We start from the raw sequence: 17,958 nt of genomic DNA on the forward strand, positions 1-17,958 counted from the left end.
TTTTCTGTTTGAGAGAGGACCTCAGCCTAAATGTATGTGAATGAAACAAAAGAACTCCAGGTATGATTTTGACGAGGAAACAACTTAATTTAAGATCGATAGCAACAACAAGTGATAATGCTAATCCAAGGAATCACAGGACAGTGTGCTCCCTGAATCAAGCCTAAATACTGTGCATGGGGAGGGCTGTGACAGGAACGGCATTCAGCATAAAATAATAAAGTACAGCACAATAAGATGTTAGTAAAAGAAGACAGATAAAAAACATTGGATATTCAAATGCATTTAAATGCATTCAAATCTGTAGTAAAACATAACAGCAGTGTGGAGTCTACATTTGCATTACAAAATCACACTTTGTTGCTCATTTTATAGTCGTAAACACACAAAAAATAACTATACTGATCAAAAATGACTGCTTAAAGATCAGAAGATACTGGCAAAACACTACACAAATTGTAAGTGATGAAGTGATTTAAGATTTTTAAAAAAAAAATAGTTATTACATTGTAATTGTAATTGTTTTATGTTTTATACTCAACCGTGTTAAGTTACTTCTTAATATTCTCTGCATGCTTCTTGTCTCCAGAACGGCCCCATCATCAGCAGGGACACTGGCCGGTGCTTGGAGGTGGAAATGTCCAAAGACGCCAACTTCGGCCTGCGCCTGGTGGTCCAACGCTGTTCAGGCCAGAAGTGGATGATCCGAAACTGGATTAAACACCCACGGCACTGATGAGCTCATGTGCGCTACCGGGACACTGCTGGGGGCTTCATGTTCATGCAGGTGGATTGCAAACTGCGGGGGTCCAGCTTCTGTTAGCGCATTAGATTGTGGTATCTCTTTCCACTCGCGCACTAAGCTACCCTCAGGCCATGGAGGGAGCGCTAACACATCTTAAGAAGCATTTGGAGCTCTAGCTAGGGCTCAAACTACTGCGTCGACTGACCCATAGCTTTGACTTTAAGCTACATGTATAAAATAATACGACGCGTGTGCAGCTTCTGAGAATGGGTCGCAGAGATTGTCAATTTTCTATTTTAAAACAAGAAGGAGTGTGTCAGTGTGCGTGTGTGTGTTATTTTTGAAGTGAAATTGAAAAAAGGTGTAGCTGTCGATCGCCATATCAAAGTGATTATTTTGGGCTATGATTTGGAAAATGGCTTTGGACGTATTGCGCTGCCCTGGTGAAGAACTGTAATGGGTTTCAAAGGGGCTTGTTGTCTGTTGAAGATATCTGATGGTGGAGATGTTCAAACAGACGCCCACACACACCAGACTCCAGCTCAGTGTTACTCTGGACAGTATTGCTCACTCAGACAAGAGCAATCGAGTGCCTTTTCCTCATCTTTCTGCTCCATCAGACCGGGGAATGTGACTCCCGAAAGCATGTACAAATTTGAAAATAATTAATATTTAAAACAATGTATAATAAAAACAGTCTAATGATAGTAATATATTGTAAAAAGGTGATCAGTTGATATCTGTCCTCTGATAACAGTTAGGATAATAAACATTTTTATGAGGAGTTTTCGTGGGGTCTTCTGTGGTATCATTGGTGTTGTGTTTGACTTTTGCAGTTTATTTTTATACTTTGCAGCTTACGTCATCCACATTGCCTCAGAGTGTGATGCTAACTGAAAGCACTACTCTGTTAGAAGCTCTGTTACTCAAGTTAAACTTAATCTGAGCTTTGTTTTTAGTAAGTATTTCACTTAGTCACTGTCACTGTGAACACTTGAACACTTGTATTAATCACAGACTCCTGACAATTAGATGATTAAATGCTTTTTTTTTTTTTTTCAGGCTATCGTAAAATATTTTTGGTCTGCGTTTGCTCATTTGAACATTGTGTCACCGTGGTAACTGCTGAACAATTCCACCAATAGAGATCCATGTAGAATGCCCCCATCGTCACTACAAAGTAACAGGATAATATCAGCATCTGTTAAGTAACCTTTATAAGGGTAAGTATTAGGGATGTAACAATAACCGATATATTGTGATATTGTATCGTTAAAAAGTCTTACAGTAATATGATGGGGGATCACAGCATATCGAATCATATCAAGTCTCTTTGCTTAAATTCATTGTTGTTGTGCGGTAATAGCAAAAACAAAAAAAACAGAACTACATAGACCATGATCCTTTGCTATTTCAGTGCAGACTCCATGAAGAGATAACTGTTATGAAGCATTTTAAATTCTTAATTCTTTGTATTTTAACAGTATCAAAGTCTTATCATGGCATATTAAAAGGAAAAAGTAGCCTCTACTCAATATCGCAATAAATATCATATTGTGAGATGCAGATCGAGACAATATCGTACAGACAGATTTGGATAACATTACATCCATACATCTATAGTTACCACTGTATTTCTCAAAATACACTTCTAAGCAGTTCAAATATTTACAAAATTTAGAGTTTATTTTAGTTTATTTTATTTAATGCTTGTTTAAACTATTGTAACAATGTTGTAGTTCTATTTAGACATGGTTTAAACCTAATAAAATCTTAGAATAGTTTCAGACCTAGTTTCAGACCTAGTTTAGATCCGGTGTTACTCAAAAGGTCATATATTTATTTTCATAGGTTAAACTTGATGAAAAAAGTTTCAGTCTACACTTGCACACTTGTCCCAACCATAAAAATGTCATGTGTGGTTGTTTTGCTTTACTACTACATTGACATACACTACCAGTCAAAAGTTTGGACACAATCTTTTCCTTATTTTTATTACTTTCTACATTTTATATACATTCAGAACACATCAACTATATGATATAAGTATATGGAATTATGTAGTAAAGATTTTAATATTTGACTGCACAGAGGATTTGAATATACAATATAAAAAATAGTAGTTATATAACTTTGTTCCCTTTGCTACATAATTCCATACCTCTTTCGTCATATACTGTATTTGATGTCTTCTGTGTTTATAGTAGAAAATAGTAAAATTAGGGGAAAAACACACATTGAATGAGATGGTATGTCCATAACTTGTTTGGGTTAGAAGTCAAAAGATAAACTGCCATGCATTATAATATAGTTACATAATTTGTCATTTACTAAATATAGAGACACAGGGCCAGACTTGATACAGGTATTGTGGACAGATAGGCTTTTATGATATTGCAGCATGTAATAGGTTGGATGGGTTTTTACATGAAATCATTATAGCAGGTACATTGTGATCTCTGATGAAAGCTGTATTTATTGTTTAGCTTGTACCTCATGTATTCTCTTTCATAACAGTTCTAATGGCAGTGCTTGTTCTTTGTTGTTGATGCTCTCACCAGCATCTCGAGCCGCACTGAGACTTCTGGCCTTGCTCACACTGTAATTGTCAAACCCACCCACTGGATACGTGTCCACACAAAGTTCTGAAAGCTTTCCAATTATTCTACTCTGAGAAACTTTTATCATTTTTATCTGTGTTCAGCCAACTGCACGGACGAGTGATTGGGAGACATCTGACAGGCTTTTATCTCATATATCAAAGGTTGAAAGCATTATACAAGAGCAGGTACAATGTTTTATGTGGCATGTATTCACTTTCTTCAATAATATACTTTTGATTTTAAAGATATGTAAAATACACTGCTTTGGGAATATAATATTACTGACAGGTTATAATTCACCATGGCACTTTGATGGGATGTTTAAAGAAGAACTATTGTGTTTGTGTCTGCTATATGGCTATAATCTATGACAGGCATGGATCATTATGCTATAATTTGGACATTTTAAATCGCAATGTTGATCTAAAATGACATATGAAAAGAAACAAGTCTGCTTACTTCCATGTTAGAAAACTGTGGTGCCTAATAGGAGCTGATGTCGCCATAAACGGCATCACAAAAAAGAGTCACCTCCTACCTTTTTTTTCATTTGTACCAAAATGACTATGCAAGACATATCTCCAATTAAGAAATATTCATTATATAATATAAAATTGGAGAATGAACTAAGTAGAGAGCAGTGGGCGTATGTCTGAGGCCGGGAAAACAAAGTTTGAGTGGCAATATGGCATGTAGAAAATAATGATAATGACTGCTCAAACATGCACAAATCTCTCCAAATAAAACTCTGGGTGAGTAAATAGTGAGGGAAACAACTATAACATGGTTAAAAGGTCTGAAAAGTTGATTATGCATAATAGGTCTGCTTTAAGGCGAGCCTGTGATCAACTTCATGTTTTGGTGTTTGATTTTTCAACAAAAAAGTCAGAGTGATTCACTGAAAAACAACTGACCAATGCTAGCCAGCTTATAACTTGTCAATTGTCACTAGTTCTAGCTGAGTCAGTTCTTTATGGTAAGATTGTGTTCTATTCTAGTTGTATTCTAGTCAGTTTCACCCCCCTTTGGAATGCTGATGACATCAACTGCACAGTATCAACAGGTCTGCTTGGCTCTCTGGAGATTAATACTGTATGTTTAATGCCATATTGTGGAGCATTCCAGATCAAGCATTAACAGTGTTTTTCTAACATTGTCTTTTGTAATGTTTTTCTATACTAATCACAAAAGCTATTTTTCTTCTGCTAACTCACACTAGCACTGATCGCACAAGCACATTCCCAAAACTGCGCTTCTTCCTGTGTCCAATCCATTTGTGCACAGCCCAATATCCCGAGCTTTTAGGATGCAATGAAAAGTGAAAAGCTCTTTTACTGGAGTTAGCTGCGCTGCCTGCCTTGTATGTTCCAGCAGCCTCTTTTAATTTGGTTTCCGGCTGGTTTGAGCTCAGAGATTGCCTGCTCTCAAACCACGTCATGCTCCTTTGGCTCTAATCATTTCATATGAGCGTGCGTCATGAGCGTGTCCTCTAGACCAACCCGACTCCTGTCCACCAGAGAAATATCTTATTCTGCTTCCACAAGGTTTACAAACACAGCAACAGTGCAATGTCTCACAGTCTGTGTCAGGAAGGAGCAGCAACTGGCAAGAAAGTAACGTTTGTGCAATAGAATAGAGAAATAGCTCTAGGTCTTAAGTCTGGTGCATACAGTATATACGCGTTGACCATAAGATAGCGGCAAATACATGTGGTTTTATCTTTGATTAGACATATATAGAAAGATAAGATGCTATTGAGGGTTGTTTAAATGTCCTTAATCAAACTGTTTTAAAGATGCATTGTGTAACTCTTCTGGTGAAGGGTCTCTCCAAAGCTTTTCTCCATGGAGATATTATTGCTTTGGAATGTTTCACAGTATGGTGTTAAAGCTTTACATCTTTATGGAGACCAAACCAGACCAAGTTACAGGTCAAGTTTGTAAAGATTTGACCTGTAACTGGGTCAGTCTGGTATAAAGCCACCTGTAATTGAATAAATGTATGGTAGAGTTGTTTAATTTTATATTGTGGAACATTCCAGGCAGAGCAATGACAGAGCTATAAAAACAAGCAGGTACCAGATCCCCAGCTGAAAAGTTACATAGTGCACCTTTAAGGTTTTCCTGATCTAAAACATGCAGTAACAGTGTTTTATTTAATCCTTATCAAGAGTTTGCCCCCACATAATTTGGTGATAATCTAACACTGTTATCATTCCATTTACCTCAAAGGGCCCATATTACACAATTTTCTGATCAATCTTATAATGTTGTTTCCTCATCACAAACAAATCTGGACTTGTGTTTCATGTTTAACACACAAATCCTGCATATTTAGGCTGTGTTCTTCTCTTAAACAGAAAACACTCCCTTCCAACGTTTGATGTCATGTGGTAATACAGAGCGTGATCTGCTGCTTTTATACTGTGCACACCTTCACTAGAATCATTTGGATTGTTTCAGTCCTGGAATTGGCAGTCTCTACTAAACAAAAGGTAGAAGGTATCTGTTTACATGAAATTACCACTACATGACACCACAAGGTGGAACAGAGCATTTTGAACTTTGGATATGACTAATAAACAGTTACTCAAACATGTGTGAATGAATTAAAACACAACTCCAGGTATGTTTTTAATGAGGTAACAATATTATAACATGGTTTAAAGCTCACAAGAGCCAGTTTCCATAATATAAGACATTAAAGTGAACTCATTTTGGTAATTTCAGTGCTCAAATTAGCTTCATTACGTCAATAACTACCTACTTCTAGCCTGAATAAAACATAAAATAAATCATTACTTCTGCTTATGTTTTGAATCCTAATACAATGAAGCACACAAAGTAGGTTATTTTCCAGATATGTTTTAAGTTATACAACATATGGTACTCATTGAAAAACCCAAATATATAAATTTTCTCTAAGCATTTTCATTACAGATAACATTATTGTACATCAAATTTCACATCTTCACATCACTTCTAAATAGGCTGCTTACAGAGTATTCAAATTGTAATCACTTGCATGTATTCTTACTTACTCGCACACTTATCCATGCCCTGTACAAACCAGTTCCATCCCTTATGTCATGTCTTTATATCTTTTGAACACTGACTGACATTCCATAGCCCCCTCAGTATCTCACAGATCATGTTACAAAAGCATGACCAGCTCTCTTTGCCCGTACCTGTGACAAAAGCTAGTGCGCCCTTGCTGTGGGTGAGGGGGAGGTCAGCCCACATTATGGGTGTCATCTTCCTGACACAGACAGTATGACATGAGGGAGAAGAGGGGGGGGCTTTGTGAGGGGACAGTGAGAGGACAGGGTGGGACTGATGGACAAGGACACTGCACCCATCTGTAAACCAGGGCACCCCCACTTGAGCTCTTTGTGATGCTGACAGTCCTCTTTTTACACTTGGGCTAATGCCAAGAGAAGAGAGGGGCTGCCATTATTCACACTCCTGACAGGCTATCGCCATTATGACGTGTGATAGCAACAGCAATGTTGTTTCAATATGTCCTTCATGTTTATGTTAGTTTCATTTTGACTGTTCTTTCTGAACTTTAATTCACATATCACATATTATCTCACTCTCATCCAGCTCGGGCCCTCTACCAGAGACCTGGAAGTGGAATCTTTGCTGTTCCCAGTACCGCACTTTTCTGGACTGAGATGTCTGATGTTTTTCCTGTGATCTGCTATAAGTTCTCTTCCAGTTAGGATTACAGCTCCGGGTGCTCCAAGATCATCACAGGTACCACTGATGCCTTTACCTTCCTGGCCTTGTCCAGCTCTTCCTTGAGCCCCTGGTATTGGTATCACTATGCCCACCACTTGGTTATATCGCTCCATGTTTTCCTTCCCTGCCAGTATCTTACACCCTGCAGTCATGTGCTGGACTGTCTTAGGAGCCTCTTTGCACAGCCTACACCTTGGATCTGATCGGACCAAGCCATTGGTAGGATTTCTTGATTTCAGCCACTTTAGTTATGTTTTGGTGTAATACATATATATATATATATAGTAACTTGTAACATGAAGATTAAAAAGTAATAAATAGGCCTATAAATAACTGACTAAATTGCACAATAACGATAACAACCAAAAACTATTATAAAACCCGTGGGTATTTGGAAAGATTTCAGATTTAAAAAGATTAGATTTCTTTATTTGATCCCCAAGGGGCAATCCTGGCGCAGCTAGCATCTTAAAACACATAAGAACATCACACAGGCAAAAAAACAGGAGTCCATAAAAATACAATGACAACCACAAAGAAGATGCAATTAAATAGTATTTCAACAGAAAATAGATAGACAGATAATGAGGCCTATTAAAATGACACCTACTGTACTTTTTTAAGTGTCTTTCCTTAACATATTTGTGTAAACTCAGACAAATAAGAGATACATTTATTTGTATCATACGTTAAATGAAATCTCATATTATTATCATATTTACAGGTGTAATTAGTTATAAATATACTGCATATAAAACATAATACACAGTTGTATTTCACAGTTTCTCTTACGTACACACATAAATACATATGTATTTATCGCTGTGAGCCAGGAGCCAAGAGAGCAGACTGCGGTTTATTTATGTGCACACAACCTGACAGCAATTACTGTGAGTCTGGAAGTACGGAGATGTGGACAGATAGCCCACTCAATAAGTGTAAAAAGTGCAAAAGTTTTAATGAGCAAACTTTGGAGAATCCACTACACACATGGCCAAGATTTAAAGAAACATCTGTACAGCCCTAGATTATGTTGTCAAAAAGTCAAACTGTACCCACACTGTGGCACACAGAGTATATGACTACATTTAAATACAAACTAATGACACATGCACTTCTCAAAACATGACAACTGACTTTGGCAGCAGCAACATGACTCAGAGAAAATGTGAAAAGATCTCTGTAAAATATTAATTTTAGCTACTTTTAGCTACCTAGTAATGAAAAAATAAAATAAATGCTATCATGTGGGAAAACTGTAAACATAAAAATTCCGGTAGATAGAAATCGATTAGCATTTGGTAACTTAATTTTTTAGTATTTTTCTGTTTGATATCATGATACCAAATTCACTCTCAATACATCTGATCATCACACCTTAACAATAAGCTTCACTCATCTTGTTCACACATTGGCAGCATTGTAAAAACATTTCCCATAATTCCTTGGGTCTGGAGAGTAACAAAACTTTATGAGGACGGTGACTCTGCGAGTGGCTTCTTTTCTCTGGATTTATTTCTCCACATTTATGAGGTCTTCTCTAGATACAAAACGAGTATTTCACCTGTTTAATGGTCCGGCTTATCCAGACCAAGTCTGACTGTATTCTTATTAAATGTGACATGTGCAATACTTCTTTCATAATGAAACAAAAATACTTCAGTTACAGTTACACTTACACAGATGTGTGCACTTTGTCCTGGGGATTTTTTACAGTTGTGATCAGTGACAGACATCTGTCTCAGATTTTAAAAGCAAATGCAAATCTGCAGTGTAAAATGATCACTCTTACTTAAAGACGCAATGTGTAACTTTCTGAAGGTGGAACGTCAACTACAGGATTCCATGGAAATAGAAAGTCATTGCCATATAAGAGATGGTGATGGATTAATTTTATACCATACTGTGGAATACAACCAGGAGATTCACCTCCAGGCCAAGTAAGAGTCAGGTTTGTGGAGATGTAAGCCCACTTGGAGTAAGGACGCATGTTTTTCAGTCCAAGAAACACAACCTAAACTAAAACAGCTTTTATTTTGGAATTTAATGTCTTTTTACTGTGGTTTTAAGTGAAAATAGTTCATCATGTCTGTCTTCTATGTTCTAATCTAATATTGTAAGTAATCTAAAGGAACTGTATTTTTATTTTGTTCATTGCTATAGGCTAATAATTCCTTAACTTGGAGTTGATTCTTCAAATTACACCTCAGTTTTGGAAAGTGTCAAAACTGTTTCTTTGTATTTCTAGGACTAGCAACATTCTGCTTTTATTTTTGTCTGCCATGCATTTTTTTTCTGGCACTTCCGAAATGAACTTTTATGTGCAGCGAGAGATGATGAGTGGAGTCTTGTCAGTGTACGCAGCCCAGATGGATCATCAAACCCACTTTGGCTTTTGGGCATTTTAATTTGCGTCAATCTACCCAAACTTTGTAAGCTCTTGGAAACTCCTCTTGGTCCTTTTGACAGACACAATGCAACTCTTACTATTGGCAGTTAACAGCAGCTAACGGCTACATCAAACTCCTCAGCACAGTTTTTCCTCCTGCTTGATGCCATTTCCTAATCAATAATAATTGCTTTATTCTCGTCAATAGCACGGAGAGACAGCTTTTCCACGTTTAGGTTGTACAAGCAGATAGCATGAGAGAAGCAGCGGCTACACAGTGTCCAGGCTGCTGCTGGATGATATAATGAGATCTCTGGAGATAGCTAGCTCCAAGACACAATTAGGCCCAGTGAAGCTTGGTCTACAGAAGCGTGTGAGGCAGGACGGAGGTGCATACACAAGAGCAGAGAGTAGGTGAGGTTTTAAGTACGCCAATAAACGACTATGCATTATTTCTCAAACTGTAACTATGGCAGCGCCTACGCAATGACCTCCTGACCAGTGCGTGAACTCAAATCTGTGCACTGAGGAGTGGTGGACTGTTTTGGACTGTTGCTGAAATAGTGGTCAAAACTTTTACAGAAGTTGTTTCTGTAAAATTATAAAATATGTATTTATTCATTTATTTATTTATTCGTGCCAAACATATCTGCAATGATGGGAATACTTTGAAAATGTATTTAGTTACAGAATACTGAATACCCAAATTAAAATGTATATTATGACATATTCCATTGCGTGGTCCAATCAGAGTACTTTATTCTGAATACTTGGAATATTTTTACAACTATGTGATTAAGTTATTTTTTCAGACCAAGAGTTTGTTTTTGTTCCTGACAGTTTGGACTGCTCACTAGCGCTCTTCCTCAGAGTGGTCACGTGATGTTGCTGTGACGTCAGCTGATTTATACAGGTTTTGGGGCTGTCTTCCTGGAGGCAGGATGACAGTACCATCTGCAGTCCAACTTGCTCAGGACAGTATCCCAGGTGTGTGAGAGTGAGCCCCCTCGTCCCGGTTTATAGTCCCATGGGCATGTTTTTGTATTTCGATTGTCTCTTCAGTGCCGTTGTTTGTTTTCCTCCGTCCCAGTGATATTTGCTCTGTCCCAGTCCATAATGTGGTTCTCTCTTTTACAGTGGTCAGATTTGAGTTGTTCTTGTTCTGCTTTCTGTTTTGTTGCTCATGTGCACGCCTTCTCTGTTTCCTTTATTTTGTTCTATGTCATCCGCAGATGGAGCTGTCGTCCTGCCTCCACTGGTAGGAAGACAGCACCAAAACCTGTATAAATCAGTTGATCGGACACTTCACAGCAACATCATGTGACCACTCTGAGGAAGAGCGCTAGTGAGCAGTCCAAACTGTCAGGTATGAAACCAAACTCTTGGTCTGAAAAAAGAACCAAATAACATAAGTTATTGAAAGACCACATGAACCTCGTTGGACTATTTTTGCATTATATTGTAAAGTAAAAGACACTGCATATATTTAAAGCGTATATTATTAACAGCTTTATTTTTGTTGCACTGATTGTCAAGCAATAATTTATGTCTATTTAAAGAGGAAAAATCACACATGAATGCACTGTAAGATAGGTGTTTTGTTTTGTTTTTTTAATAATACTGTGCAGTTCAAAGCAAAAATAACATAATGAAGTACCACTATGTATGCCATTTAATTCCGTGACGTAACAGTATTCTGAATACCACCAAATGAAAGAGTAACTGTACCAGAATGCAGCTGCTTAAAATTAGTTTTCAGAATACATATTTTTGGTACATGTATTTAGTTACTTTCCAGTAATGTACATCTGCTCCTATTCCTCCCAGCTACTACTACAAGTTCTACTACTATTGCATATGTTCTTTTTGTCTGCTAAAAAGTAATCAAAAACACTCTAAATGAAAAGTTCCAAGTTATGATATCTCTACAAGTACAAGCAAAGTATTCCTCGTTTCTTGAGGTGTTTCATGTATTTCAGAATCTTAAAATGTAAAGTACTTAGCGCTGCTGTATACTACTTAGGAATTAGTATCTTCACTGAGAACTACTGTTATTAAAAGGTCACACATGTTTCAGTATACTACTGTATAAAAGTAATCAAAACAAGTTCCAAGTTATGATATGTCTACAGGTAAAAGCAAAAGTATTCCTTATTACTATACACCAACTACTACTTGACAACTATGCTACATCCGTTCTGACTTCCAAAACTACCACGACCACCACCACCACCACCACCACTACTACTACTACTACTTCTACTATTACTACTACTACTACTACATATAATACTATAATTAACTCCTAAAACTGCTACAATCACGACTACCCACTGTGCCCTTCAGTTCAAACATGTGCTAATTCACAAACTCCTAACGTGATTTGATTTTCTTTCAAACGCGCTACTGTTGTTCTTGGGCCTCTGAGGTAGGCTGAATTATATATAGATGTATTTTGGGGGGAAGTCAAATTGCGTTGCTTGTTCAGACAAAGCTCGCGGCTGCTTTTGAGATCTGGAGAGAGTGGGAGCTCAGCGTGGTCCCAGTCCTGCTGTGTTGGACTGAAGTCATCCCCAATGTTGAGTACGCCTCAGTATTTCAAACACCTCACAACAAAGAACAGCCCAGAGGCACGCACAACTGGGCACAGGAACATAGATGTGTAGACATAAGTTAGTTTAGATAGGATTAAAGCTCAATATGTAGGTCTACATTAGAGACGTACAGTACTCTGTAGCTGATTAGTTAGAAGATGTGGTAAAAAGACAAGATACAGTATTTTAATTTGTCAAATATAGATGTAATATAATGCTTGCTTAAAATGGTATTGTCAAGGGGTTAGAATAGTTTCTTAGTTGTTTTTTTTTTTTTGTGTGACATTTTAATATCATTTGTTGGAGCATTGCAGTTACCAAGTAAATTATGGCGAATATAACATAATTTTCTTCTTGGATTGTATATTTTTGGTATCCTGTTTTTTTTTAACTATGTACTGAATAATATTTGTGTCTGAAAAGAATAAAAAAACAAAAAAAAAAAAAAACTCAGAATGTTTAAAAAATAAAAAATTGTAGTAGATGAATCATAGTCTTTTCTAGTCTTTTTTTTTTTTTTTTTATAAATCTTTTATTAACAACTTTTTTTTTTTTTCATGTAGTCCTTTTTTTTCTTTTTTGGTAAAGCATTTCAGTTACCAATCAAATTATGAAGAGTATAACTTTGTTTTTTTTTAGATTTCATGTCTATAGTTGTAATAGTTGCAATAGTAGTAGTAGTAGTAGTAGTAGTAGTAGTAGTAGAAGAAGAAACAGAAGTAGTTGTAGTCAGAGTAGTAATAGTAATAGTGGTGGTTATAAATCTATAACTAATTTTACATAGGTTTATTATAAGTTGCAAAAGCACTGATAGTATTAGAAGTAGATAAATAATAGATGCGGATATGACCACTTTCCAATCTGTCAGTTGTATTTTTATTTTGGGCTACTTTTACCAACTTTTTCCATTGAGCTGTTTTGGCCTTGTCAACAAACGGCCATGAAATCTAGACAACCAGACTGAATGTGTGAGTGAACTGTGTAAATAATCCATGAGAGGAGCAGGTCCAACAGACTGGTGTATGAAGCATTTATGTTCTCTGCATGTTGTGTGTTGGGAGATTTGAGTTCACAGTCAGAAGGCACAGGCTGCACTCAGGCGCCCAGACACATAAATAAAACCTATCTGTTATTGATCAACTCCGTGCCCTGCTTTTAAACTCTCGGTAGTCTTCAACTGGGAATGCATTTTTGTGTGTTTACAATTTAGTGCTCCAAAATCTCACACTGAAAGCATTTTTTTAAGAAATATTGGATAAGTTGGTTTGTCAGTGAATAGAGAAACAAATCATACTGTATATACTGTGATGTCATGCTTCTACCCGTAAACAGGACTTGTTTGTAATATTTCAAGCCTGATGCTCTTGTATGTATAGGGTTGTGTATGGAAGGGCACCTGGTGAAAATCATTATCTTGTTTGCCATGATTTGTGGTTTAAAGGGGCACTATGTAACTTGTTGTTATTGATTTGCCTTATGAAATTAAACACAGGTGATGAAATATGGAGTAATAAAAACACCTGTAACTGAATACATGAGAATAATTATGGTTAATGCCATACTATGGTACTTTTCTGGAAAAGCAAAAGCAAATCCATGCAGACATGAAGGGGTATTGATGGACCCCACCAGAAAGTTCACATCGGAACCTTTGGGTTGTAGTCCTCCTTATTAAAAGTGCTATATTATAAACAATGTATTTGTGTAAATTTAAGCCATGTTAGAAAGTTGTTACCTAAAGACTTAAAAATATACCTGGAGTTGTGTTTTGTTTCATTCACACATGTTTGAGCAACCCTTTTTTATTAGTCTGTCTACACTACCGGTCAAAAGTTTTAGAACACCCTAATTTTTCCAGTTATTTATTGCATTTCAAGTCGTGCAAGTCTAATGAAGAGCTTGAAATGGTACAAAAGTAAGTATTGAACAGCTAGAGTATTTAAAAAAAAATATATAAAAGATAACAAACGTTTACCTCAGAAAAAAAGGATGGTAAGCTTGATGTCATGGAGAGGCCAGCACAATCTCCAGACTTAAAGCATAACTAAGTAACACTTCTACCTTAATCAATGTCTTTCAAAGACCCTCTGATGGTTTGATATGACATTTTGGGGTGTTTGAAGGGTACCCTGGCGCCCCCAGCTCTCTCTGGGCGGAAAAACCAGACATGCAGCTTCGTTGCCACTGATCCAGTGGCAGCTCTCAGGGCTCTGTTCTCGTTCTCGCGAGAGCCAAATTGCTTCAACATACACACAGGTAACGAAGCAAGCGACACACCCCTTACTGATGCTATTCGCAGATTACTGCAAGAATAAATATCTAGTGTTTATTTGTGATGTGTCAGCCATGGCACAACCAGCTTAGAGACAGTGGAAGCCTTTGTCTGAGGATGCAAGAAAAAGAAAACGTGAATCGAATAGAGCCCAAGCTCACAGGAGTCAATGTGAGGAAGGTGTTTGAGGAATAACAGCTCAAGGAAAGAGAAGGGCTCAAGAGCGACGCAGATCTGGCAATATTGTTATTGAACACGTAAGTTTCATATGCAGTGCTCATATCACTGTTATACTTATGTAACTTGAGTCATTTTTAACTTTAGCGCACGGTTATCTTGTTCGTTGATGCTATTCTTAGCATGCTCTGTTTTTCAATATAGCTCTGAAACTGAACCATTAGATTGACAAATCTTGTATATTTTGTATAAATCCTTTGATTTGAGTGGCTAATGTCTCATCTGCTGCAGGATATGTACAGCGTGTGTTGTCAGTGAGCAAAAACAAGTGCAATTTGGAAATTTAGCCTTGACGTGATATATGACTATGGCTAACGTCATGCCAGCATCAAACGGGATCACGGGGTTTGACTGACAGACTGATGTCTCATCTGTATGTTGCAGTAATGTTATATGTTTTAGCAGCCGGACGTATTCTTTGTTTTCATTATTGTCAGTCCGTCTGTAAATGGAGCAACGAACAACTTCAGGTCAGATGTAAAACCAGCCCGAAAGTTTAACAGTAACGCATTTGTGTTGGATCAGGAATTTCATGGGGAATTTAAAATGGTATTATGTGTTTAAATAGTAAAATAACATTACCCACCTGAGATATTTTGTTGTGTACAGTGTTTATTGGAAAAAGTGTGGTGTTCTAAAACTTTTGACTGGTAGTGTACATCTTCAAACCTCAAAATACTCTGTTCCACCTTTTACCTTTAGTTCAGTAGAGATTTACAATGCCATGACCAAAATTATCCAAATTATTCTATAGTGAAGGTGTATGGAGTTTAAAAACACAGTAGAACACTTCCTGTATCACCACATGACACAAGGGTTTTTTGTTTGAGAGAAGAAAGCTTCTGTAACCCTAAAATGTTGTTGTTACCAGTCTCTTAAGGCTGTGGGTATGTCGGGTTACACTTAGATGTTATAATTGTAGGTTCTTGTAGTTTTCCTTGCTAACTAAAACCAACATGGCAGGGCAGTGTACAATACGCTTTTTATTGAGCAACACCTCCCTCTACTCTTCTGCGCGCAGTGCGCGTTCACCTCCTATCCACCCCGGTGCGCTCCCCAAACACGCTCCACTGAAACAACTAAACAACATAACAGAACCCAACACAATGCAACAATCAACTGTTAATAAAATAAATGCAAAATAATATAAATTAATTATCCAAACAATATATAAAATAATAATCACACACATTTATATTAATACATAAAATAATATGCATCAAGAATAAATCAAAGGTTACACTTATATGCAGGGCTTGTAAGTTAAACATGCGTGAATGAAACAAAACACAAATTGAGATATGTTTGTGATGAGGTAACAACATTACAACAGATCAGAAAATGTTGCCCAAGCCCTGAAACATATGAAAAGTTTTACCATTGTTACGAATAAGGAAATTCATTGTCCTAAATTTGTCTTCTTTCTTTCTCCAGATCTTGAGCTGTAGCTACATGGCCACAAATGCTTAGTGGAGGATTGGCTCATTGCTTACTTGTCTATAAAGATTATTATGGGTAATGCAGTATAAAGTTTTCGATGACTTTCCAAACCTCGCTCCAATGATTTCTTGATAACCTCACCTTGGCTGGGAATTAAGCGACTGAGAAAACCCCATAATGGTCAGACATGTACTATAATAAAAGTGCCTCTCTCAAAATATTGTAGTCTTTTATTATGCCTGGAGATCACTCACTGTGGGCATTATGGGGGCCTCTTTGTCGCCAGGTTAGCATGGTACAAGGTTAGAGGGGTGAGTACCTTCATACACATTTCAGCACTACCATTATACAGGACCCACAGGGCAGCTTTATGCTAATGAGCCTCACAAGGTCGGACTGTCTTTCTATGAGTGTCCTATCTGCAGAAGCCTGTGTGATGGTGCTATCCCCAAAACAGGCATATAGTGACTTTATGGGATTGGCTGTGCGCAGAGTAGTGTTTTGCCTAGTCACGAAACAGCGTCCTTCACACACAATGCCAAGAGGTTTTTCATGTATTTCAACATCTCAAGGTATAAAGTACTTAGTGCTACTGTATAATACTTAGGAACTGGTATCTTCACTGAGGACTTAAAAAAATATTGTTATTTAATGGTCCTATATTATGCAAAATTGACTCTTGTGAGCTTTAAGTTACGTTATAATGCTGTTACCTCCTCAAAAACATACCTTGAGCTGTGTTTTGTTTTATTCACATGTGCTTGATTAATCCTTTATTGATCATCTGTGTACATCTCCAAAGCTCAAAATGCTCTGTTCCACAATTGTGATGTCATGAAGCAGTAGTTTTCAAGTTAACAGCTCCTTTTACCTTTTGTTCAGTAGAAAGTAGCGGTAACACTTTATTTTCGAGTACACTTATTAACATCTAACTACTCGCTAATTACCATAGTTATAAATGGTTAATTTGTCATTAATTAGTATTTATCAGCCCTTATTAATGTCTAATTCCCCATAAGCTTATTCTGCTATTAGTTAGACATTTACAAACACTTTCTTATTAATACACTTCTTATTACTGCTTATTAATATGATAGTAAGCCATTTTTGTCCATGAATTATGATTCTAGCTTTTGGCACAAATAACTAAGAATTACATTTCTTCTGCTACTAGTCTTTAACAACACCAGCTTATTAGAATCATATTTCATATACAAAAATGGCCTCGTATCATACTAATAAGCAGTAATAAGGAGTGTATTAATAGGAAAGTGTAAATGTCTAACTAATAGCAAAATAAGCTTTTGGAGAATTAGAGATTAATAAGGGTTAAATAAATACTATTGACACAATAACCATTTACAACTATCCTAATTAGCAGGTAGTTAGATATTAATAAGTGTACCCTAAAGAAAGTGTTACTAAACTAACAATCCTTCAACTGATAGTATCATAATGATTCTAGTGAAGGTTTATGTAGTTTAAAATCACACTGTATTACCACAAAACATCACAAGGTGGACCAGAGTGTTTTAAGTTTGAGAAAAGAACTCAATTTGTGTGTTAAACGTGTGAATGTAACAAAACACAACAACTGTTTTTAATGAGAAAACAACTTTATAACATTGATCAGAAAATAACGTATTATGGGCCCTTTAAAACTACACTATGTCACTTTTCTGGTGGATACACAATCCTTGAAACAGCACATAAGATTTTAATTTAAAATTACATGACCTAACTGTGTCCATACATACAAAGTAAACATAGCTCTCACTGGCAGCGTGTGACTATCACTGCACATGAGTGCCCTGTGACTGTTTGTCCCACAGAGAAAAGTGAAGACGTGTCCTCTGCATCTGCCATCATCCTGCTGCCTGATGGATCCCTGCTGTCCTCTCTGAACCAAAGGCTTGTTTTGGCTTTTTGCCTAAT

General features: G+C 36.9%; 1 protein-coding gene across 3 annotated transcripts in view; it reads left to right on the forward strand.

The window, feature by feature from the left end:
- The window catches only part of galnt9 (polypeptide N-acetylgalactosaminyltransferase 9), a 150,188-nt gene extending 148,809 nt beyond the window's left edge, over positions 1-1,379 (forward strand). For all 3 annotated transcript variants that reach the window (XM_055162134.1, XM_055162133.1, XM_020928377.2), the window contains one exon: positions 590-1,379. In XM_055162134.1, the coding sequence (XP_055018109.1) occupies positions 590-736 (147 nt within the window). In that variant the 3' untranslated portion in view covers positions 737-1,379. The remainder of the gene's footprint in view (positions 1-589) is intronic.
- Positions 1,380-17,958: the final 16,579 nt, after the last annotated feature.

This window comes from Boleophthalmus pectinirostris, unplaced genomic scaffold (assembly GCF_026225935.1).
Source record: "Boleophthalmus pectinirostris isolate CB_2022bp ecotype Guang Dong unplaced genomic scaffold, ASM2622593v1 HiC_scaffold_4, whole genome shotgun sequence".
NCBI lineage: Eukaryota > Metazoa > Chordata > Actinopteri > Gobiiformes > Gobiidae > Boleophthalmus > Boleophthalmus pectinirostris.